The sequence below is a fragment of the Echeneis naucrates genome, chromosome 24, assembly GCF_900963305.1.
Source record: "Echeneis naucrates chromosome 24, fEcheNa1.1, whole genome shotgun sequence".
NCBI lineage: Eukaryota > Metazoa > Chordata > Actinopteri > Carangiformes > Echeneidae > Echeneis > Echeneis naucrates.
The window spans coordinates 9,241,805-9,250,692 of record NC_042534.1 but is presented as its reverse complement, the minus strand read 5'-3'; the positions used below and the strand labels follow the sequence as shown (position 1 = coordinate 9,250,692).

At 41.7% G+C, this 8,888-nt stretch overlaps 1 protein-coding gene across 2 annotated transcripts; it reads left to right on the top strand.

Moving 5' to 3' along the window:
• The first annotated feature begins 1,091 nt into the window (after positions 1–1,091).
• Positions 1,092–8,519, top strand: znf513a (zinc finger protein 513a). Of its 2 annotated transcripts, none has more exons than XM_029495945.1 (5): positions 1,092–1,281; positions 2,348–2,484; positions 3,450–3,584; positions 5,752–6,525; positions 6,630–8,519. In XM_029495945.1, the coding sequence occupies exons 2-5, from the start codon at positions 2,445–2,447 to the stop codon at positions 7,580–7,582; spliced, it is 1,902 nt and encodes a 633-aa protein (XP_029351805.1). In that variant the 5' UTR covers positions 1,092–1,281; positions 2,348–2,444; the 3' UTR covers positions 7,583–8,519. The 2 variants fall into 2 exon arrangements, with proteins under 2 accessions (XP_029351805.1, XP_029351804.1); XM_029495944.1 differs by having other exon boundaries at positions 6,624–8,519.
• Positions 8,520–8,888: the final 369 nt, after the last annotated feature.

Below are 8,888 nucleotides of genomic sequence, written 5' to 3'. Positions count from 1 at the left end.
CAGGACACTTTTCATAAACGTAGAAATCTTTATGCCACTATATTTTCTCCCTTGTGTTCTAAATCTAGTCCTACAGGGCAGGATCTTTAATTAAAGATTAGTAAATATATAAACTTAGTTTCAGGTAAGAGGTTAATTATTACCTGTCGTCGAAACATTATAGCCCATAAAAGATCTCAAACAATTCAGCCATGATGATCCTAATAAGGACGTTCTGTTATAAAGACTACAAGTACAATGATCCCGTGAGGCATAGCAACCGGAAATTATTTTCGGAAGCGGAAACACCTAGATGTATACAATAAAATCAAGATGCAGCTCTCCTGCAACAGTAAGACATCCGGTGAGTGCCTCCGGCCTTCAGAATAAAAGCGAAGACTTTTTATCACCTCGAAGGTTGTTGAGAGTTGTGAAGATCATTGGCCTGCTGTATTTTCGATTTTTTTTTCTCACAACGGCCACATAAATACACAAATAACTGTACCATGGAGAGACTGCAGTTATAACTACTAACCCTGTGTGATTGTATGATGGGAGGTTTCTTTTTCTCCAAAACAATGCCCGATCCTAAGGAAACATAAAGTAGCATGAACTAGGTGAAGTTTGATAATAGGGAGAATGTGTTCACTGGGATCTAATGTTCTTCTATCTTAAATGGTAGAAATCTGTCCTTGTGAAAATGGAAAATTTAAAACGCATTGGCCTTAAGGCAAGATGGCGCCTTTGAATTATTTTTGAGCACGTTTTATAGTAACCTGTCCGGAAAATCAAAACCCAAACCACAGCAGACAAAGAAACTGCTGAATAAACTTGATCTTTTTTTTATTGAACGACCAAATGAGGTCTTTGGTATTTCGTAAGAAGGATGTCTACGCTGAAATGCTCCACAAGCATCAGGCTTTGCTACTACACTTCACCCTCGGCATTTTTTCCATCTCCTTCCCACTAAACAACTGAAACAAATACACATTCGTGCTGCTAAAAACCAAATCAATCCAGTGTTATAGCAAAACTACCTTTGCTGTAACGTGAATAAACAGCACCCACTCTGAAGGACTCGAACCGGAAGTCTTGTTCTCGCTGCTGTCGGATCACAAGCGAATCTGAAAATCAATTAAGTTATGAAAAATACCATTAATTGCCTTTCTTTGTCACCGCAGCTCATGAAGAAATGGCGGATCTCCAGACGTTTCACATTTGAGGACAAACACTCGACACCTAATGGCGTGTTTCCCGTCCACAGAAAGCACCTCGATCGACAGGGATATTTACGTTTTTTAGGTAAGTTAGCACGGCAGCTAACAACTGAAGTTGACATTTGCTGCTCTGCTAATTTAGCCGTAGGTTAACGTGTTTAGCTACGGCTGATATTAACTCAAGGTGGCATCTGTCAGGCATTACTATGTGCCGATCAAGAGGTGTTTGTCGTAGCCACTCATCGGGGCTCAGTTCCGTCGTTTCCCCCCCCATATTTCACCGACATGTCCCGTCGGACAGCGGTATCAGTAGCTGTGTGCTATGTGGAGATGTGTCTCATGTTAAAATCTGCTAGCTGACTCGCTTGATTGGTCTCTGACGGAGACCTGAGCTAACGTGTTAGCCATTTTGTTAAAGTAGCTCGGCGGTTAGCTACATAATAATGGCTTTTCTGTCCTCAGCACTACAGCAGCTAGAAGACAAAAGAGACGTAGTTGTAGTTGGCTTTTTAGAGATGTTCCTCCAAGTGATAAAATGGAGAGCCGGATTACAGCGTGTTAATTACACCGCAGTTTGGCTTCATTTGGATGGAGGAGGTTTGCTGTGAATTAGTCATTCACTGCTTCTTAGTATTCATGGCGAGTTCTTCCATTTCCACACAGATGGAAGGCAGTTTTAGCAAAGTGACATTTAAACCGTGTTGTGTGTTTCCAACAACCCTGATGTCCACTTAAAGGACCCCAATGTGTCCTGATGGGGGATTCTCTGATTGTAGGTAGAATTTGGAGCTGGAAAAATGTGTTAGTGGTAAGTTGATCAACTGAAAGTTTAATCAGCAGCTATTTAAATGATAATGTATTCCTTTCCTTTTTTTAAAATTTCACATTTTGGTCAGTCATAGGTTGTCAGATCTAAATATATGACCCTCTCCTTGCTGTGGGCATTGCCTGTTTATAGTAAATGTCACTGGGCTCTAGAGATTATTATTTTTATTGCATTTTATCTTATAAGCGAAGCCATTAAACTAGTAATTGTGAAAATAATTTGCATGAATTATATTTCACTAACAGGCTCTCCTATTAATGTTTATTTAGGTTTATGAATGTATTATGTTGCATATCAAGACGTGTCTTCCTTCTTGCATCCAAAGATATACTGAAGAATATCTCCCAGACTTCTGAGAATGAGCTGATGGTTGTGGAAGTCTGTGAGAAGACGTTACAAAAAAGGGAGAGGCTGAGTGGAAGATGCCAAGAAAAAAACAGCAGAATCCACAGCCAGTCAAGTGTAAGTGGGCACAGATTTTATTTTATTTTTTTTTAATCTGACAATCTGCAAACAGAGCGTAAACTACTGCCTTGCATTTTCTTCAGGTGCCATTTGTGAAGCTTAAAATCATTTCTCCAATGCTGTAACCTCTCACTAGCACTAAATAGTCACTGTCATCAAGCTGAATTATATTTATTTAACTCAACTTTTTTTTTTTTCTTCATGAACCAAAATTTAATCGGCAAACTAGCATGGCCATCTGCTATGAATCATCTTCATGATCCTATCTGGATCCTTTAATAGCAAGTTTTCAATTGGTTGACCTCAAATCACTCTGTGTAAGAATATATACTTTCCATCACCTACATACAAGATATATTGTTGTCATTATGTCAAACACCAAAATGACCAGTAGATGGTAGTATGAGGCTGGCATTTAAGGATTTGCCAGAAGGAGCTGCTGGGTGTGATGTCCTTGACTTGGCCTGAAAGTACTTTTCTGAAGAGTGACAGCTGTGCAATAGTTGTTTGGATTCCATCAAGTTTCAGAGACCAAGTTAGCATTTCAGGCATCATTAGCCACAACGGCAGTAAAATAGCTCCATCTGTTAACTGTTAACAGATCATGTTTTGTTCATGAAATGCTTTTGTATGCTGTAGGAAGAGAGTTGCATCAGTTAAACCACTTACACCAGTAATCTGGCGTAGTTTAAGGCAACACTGTCATTACTTTGAAGCTGTTTCAGTCAAGCAAGGCATGTTTAGGTCAGTAACATTTTGCTGCTGACTTCCCTAACATCAAGATTCCTAAAGATTAGTATTTTTTGTTGTTGGGTTATTGAAAACATTTCCAGCTGAGCCGTAGACAATTGTCATTTTTCTTTGAAATGATTCATTTTGCTTATTCTTGCAAACAAAGAAACAACCCCTTTGAATGACTTGTAGTTTTCCTTTAATGCTGTTCATTGGTTCTATGATTGTAGTGGATTCTGAAGATGGTGTAGCCATTGAAGCTCCTGGAAACCTCAGCTTAGATACTGACTTTCTTCTTGGACAAGACCTTGAGTTTGATGATCCTGATCATGACAACAAGCTTTTAGGTCTGGAAAAGTTCTCAGGTTTGTAATTTTATTTATTTTTTTTTTTTATTATCATGTATCTGAAGTCATGATGCTTGAGAATTCATTCCCATGAATTTGGCAACTCCTGCTGTTACCGAGGTAACGGGGAGTGCAGAGCAATGCAATAGCAAACATTCATTGAGCTACTGTGTCAGAAACACAACACAAGCACATCCAGTATAACAGTTCTAATGCAGCCAAGCAAACTGCTGTTGTCAAGAATAATTGCACCTGCAATTGGATTTTCACACTGCTGGAAATGTTCAAACTGAGTCACCTGCAGAAAAAACAAGCGCATATGTCATGTTTTCTAGATGCATTTTTAATGTATGACCAAGGTCATACATTCAAACCCTATGCACACTCACAAAAGACAGATGACAATAGAAAGATGTGGGGATTGAGAACAGAGTGACAAAGTCTGAGTGGCTCAATGCACCGACTGCAGATTTAACATTTTACTCCTTTTGAAATACCAAAAAGAAACAAGTCAATATGTGTTGATGTTGTGACAAACTGCTACAAATGAATCATTGCATGGGAGACCCTTTTTAAAATAGTCTCAAAATCAGGATGTCATTTTCTGAATAATTAAGGATTGCAGCTTTGTGTTGATTATATTTGACTGTCCATATTTATACTCTTAGTCCAAAAGTTTTTTCTTGGAGTTTAATGTTTTCAGATGTTGCCCGTGCCCACTGTGTTTTGTGTATTTCCTGACATCCCATAGAAAATGTTCCTATTGATTAAGGGACACACAGCTATTATAGTACATTTCAATTTAGTCCCCAGTTTGAACTACACTCGCCTGGTGATAGGACAATAGTATCATTATATTTTGTGCAAGCCCCCAAATTTCACTTCCTGTTGTTGATAACCATGAAGATGTACATGAATTAAAAATGCAAATGGCTTTAATGGCTTAACCACTTAAGGAAATGAAGTGGTCGCACCACAAACAGGACTTTTACCACTGGTTCCTTGGTGATGAAGCGTAGCCCCTCTGTGCAACAGTGAGAGAAATGGCACCACCAACTCATATTCCCCAGCATGGCTCTTTGTCAGAGGGAGAGCTCTGAAAAATGGAAAAGTAGAGAAAGTAGCTGAGACGCCATTATTATATAAGGGTCATAAAAATAGGACCATTACCATCAAGGGCACCATTATAAGAGGGCCTTTATTCATCATCATCATCATCATCATCATCATCATCATCATCATCCCCACCACCCCCAATACCACCACCATCATCATTATCATCATCATCATCATCAGCTGCCTTTGCTCCCACTACCCCACTGCCATTATCATTCCCCCCTCATCATCATCATCATCATCATCATTATCATCATCATCATCAGCAGCAGCAGCCGCCTCCCCATTACAGTCATCATCATTATCATTAGGCTTGGTAATCATCCACAAGGGGTTTCCATGGGGCAGGATAAAAGGGCAGTCTTGGCTCATACCTTCCTCACATCCTGCCTTGGTGTCTGAAGGATGGAGCTTTTCCTCAGCCTTGTTCGACTTCACCCATTGAAGTCGGAGGGAGCTGTGTGTCAAAGCGATGCTTTTTGTTCTACCGCCTGGGAAATTGGCTCTTTTTTTTGTCCGAAAAACTCAAGATAGTCTACCAACAGCTCAGATTCAGTTGGCATTGCTGGTAGAACTGTGAGTATCAAATGTTGTGGTCTGTTTTCCGAGAAGTGATGCTCTGTTCTGAAGTTGACTCACTCAGGGTGATGCATTTTCTGGGGCGTTATCAGAATAGTTCAGTTTATTTTCGCTTTTTTAACTGTTGGAGACAGATGGGTGCCTTTGGGTGTCTTCATTTTATGTGATGAAAGATTCTTTGTTTATGAGTCTAGCATGTTTCTATATAAAACTGTGTTTATTCAATCTGTCACATTTTAATTCAGTCATGTCACTCTCTATAACAATAGCTGTCTGACTCTTTGATGCATGTTGAAGGTCTTCTTTTCTTCTCAGATGTCTGAGTTTAATCGAGTTTAACTGTATGACACACAGAAGAGTAATGGATATAGACGTTGCTGTGACAGCATAGCCGCAGTGTATTGTGTTTGTGTTATTGTAATGTATTGTGTTTTGGTGCTGAAAGGTTTTTTGGATTTTTTTTTTTCCCCTCTTTGTCTTCCCTTCACAGAAGTAGCTGCTGAGATTGGTTTCTCTGTGTATCCTCTGGGTGATGAGGAGAGCCCTGCCTACGGCCAGCTCAGCATGGAAAGTGAAACAGACAACTCTCGCAGCACAACAGACAATGGGAGGGAAGACGAGGGCAGAGCAGCCCAGTCGGAGCCCAGTTTTCCTCCGTATCTTTCCTGCAGGGGCTGTGGACAGCTCCGGGATGAACCTCTGGGACCTGGCATAGACCTTGTTGGCCCTTACTGCCTGAGGTGCTGTAAAGCCTCCAGGGAAGCCAAAAACATTGACTTCTGTACACCTTTTGGAGGCATAAGTGGGATGTCTCGCTCATGTTCTCACGCTCAGCTTGATGGTGAAGGGGTTGGAAACGGTATGGGTGACAAATCACTGACAGCGGAGGACAAATTGCCCAAACTGCACTCATGTCACCTCTGTGGCTTCTCCTCACGTTATGCCAACCATGTGAAGCGGCACATGAAGACACACAATGGGGAGAAGCCCTATAATTGCCCCTTGTGCACTTATGCCTCAGCTCAGCTGGTGAACCTGCAAAGGCACCTGCGCATTCACACTGGCGAGAAACCATACAAATGTGACAGCTGCACATTCGCCTGCAGTTCGCTTGGCAACCTCAAGAGACACCAGCGAATGCATGTGCCCTCTGCAGGGCTGGGACAAGACGTCCCACCACGACCTGCCAGCAGCCAGAACAGTTTGAAGCGTCATGTGGCCAGGCAAAGAGTCAATGGGGAAGAGCCTGGTGCTTCAACCAAGGGTATGTATGCTTTTGCCTTCCCTCAGTAACTCCAGCTTAGTTTTAAGGTGCCAATCTTTAATCCATGTAATGACTGAATGTTTTAACTTTGTGTCAAGTTTCAGATGTTGCACGGCCAACATCAAACCTGAGTATGGGAGCCCAGAACAATGACTCCCTATCAGTCTTTGATGACTTAAAGGGGGCTTCGCCACCACCGATACCACCCTCTAACCCAGCTCCTGGCCACCAGCCCCCGTCTCTTCTCCAAACCACAGGCAGCGGGTCCAGCAGGCCAGCTAGAGGGGGCGTAGCAGATGGCGCTGCCCTTCCCCCTTCACTTTTTCCTTTTACATGCCGTTTATGCGGCATCGTCCTGGAGGACGAGGACGGCTCCTCCGCCCAAATTTGTGCCAAGTGTACCCTTGAAATGCTGACTAAAGACGCTTCATCATCTCCCAACAGCCCTGGCGAGCGCAGTGACAAGGTGTACACCTGTGCCGCCTGCCCTTTCCTCACGCACTATCCAAATCACTTGGCACGCCACATGAAAACTCATAGCGGTGAGAAACCGTACAAGTGCCCACAGTGCGACTATGCCTCAGCGCATTTCGACAACCTCAAGCGCCACCACAGAGTGCACACGGGCGAGAAACCTTATAAGTGCCATTTGTGCGATTACGCTTGCGGGAACCTGGCCAACCTCAAGCGCCACCAACGAGTGCATTCGGGCGCCAAACCGTTCCAGTGTGCCGTGTGCAGCTACAGCTGTAACCAGAGCATGAACCTGAAGCGGCATATGCTTCGGCACACCGGAGAAAAGCCGTACAAATGTCAGGAGTGTGGCTACACCACCGGCCACTGGGACAATTACAAGAGACACCAGAAGAAACACGGCCTGGCCACCGACGGCTGGGTCAAGGTTCCGATGTCAGGAAATGACGAAGACAACGAAGTGCGAAAAGGGATGGGAGCCGGAGTCCAAACTCACAGAAAGGAAGCAGGAGTTGATATGCAGTATATGCCCCGGGAGGGAGGGCAGACAATACACTCGTGCTATAAACTTGAGATTGTATGAAATATAACTCAGCAGAACTAAGCTACCAGCAACTCATTTTTTTTTTTTCCCCACAGAGCCTTTCTATAGTTTTAGTGTATGTTGTTCTTTTAGTGTTTTGATGTCTTCAGAGGCTGCTAATTGTTTATTTGTAGAATCTCGCACAATTATTGTTCTGAATATTATGATGCCTTTGGGGTCAAGTAAGGTGGATGGGTTTGTTCATAGTTTGTCCTTTACTCTGTGTTTGTGTCAAGACAAATGGACTGTCTCTACTGTCAAAGTCCTTCCACTGTCTCATTCTGTACTCTACACTCATAATACTACTTCCCTCTCACAACTCTACAACACTATTTCTACCAAGTGTCCCCTCAATACATGGAACTCATGCACATTTATCCCCAAACCGTTGAGTTGCACTGTTAAAAAAAAATCTAATTTCTGTTTTTAATCGAAGGCATCATGCAAGTTTACCAAAACCTAATGAAATAAAATGAATGTAACTGATAATGAGCTTTTCTTTTCACCATTATATCACATTTACAGGAAAAAAAAAATCCTATTTACATTTGGTTCGATTCATGAGGTAATTTTAGCATTAAATGAAAACATGTTCTGAATGATGAATTAATTTCATGAAACTACACAGTGCAGCTAAACATGGGTCCCTGCTAGGGCCAGTATTGTGCTTTCTTTGCATTGGAGCCCAAGCTCTGGTAATAGCATGCCTTCTGATGAATTTCCTGATGTATGTGCTACTAGCAATGTGGACTTGTTTTACACCCTATGTTGGTCAAGGTCCTGTTAACCTTACTAAATGATCTCCTGTGTTCCAAACTCTTGTGTCACTTTGCCAAACCCCTCAGGATGGAAAAGAGGGATGTGGAATGCTAAAATGTTGGTCAAAGAAAAAAAAAAAATTTTAGTTATTCTAACACTAAAATTGCATGCACAAGCATTTTGGTTTTCAATTTGGTTGTATGGTTAAAGGGAAAGCACAATTATACACACTCAGCTGCTTTTGACAGATTTAAGATTAATTTGAAAAGGAAAAAGTATCAATGCAGCTAATATTTATGGTTGAGGAGTGACATAAATTATACATTGGCATGTTGGTGACAGAATTTCCCCCAAAAACGTGTTAAATATCAGTAATCTTTACATGTTTTGGTCTTAAATTGAATCCTTTTGAGACGTCTTCGGTCCCATCATTCTCCTTTGGATTACTATGTAATATTGACTGTGAAATTAGCCCACTTTTGTGTTTTTTACTTGAAAAAACGATAAGCATGTGAGTGTGTAATAGTTGTTTTATTTTTCTAATGTG

Excerpts from the sequence above, each read along its gene's own strand:
- znf513a (XM_029495944.1), top strand. The coding sequence starts at position 2,445 with ATGCCAAGAAAAAAACAGCAGAATCCACAGCCAGTCAAGT. Across the intron at positions 3,585-5,751 it reads AGGTCTGGAAAAGTTCTCAG|AAGTAGCTGCTGAGATTGGT; the intron begins GTTTGTAATTTT and ends TTCCCTTCACAG. Across the intron at positions 6,526-6,623 it reads GCCTGGTGCTTCAACCAAGG|TTTCAGATGTTGCACGGCCA; the intron begins GTATGTATGCTT and ends CTTTGTGTCAAG.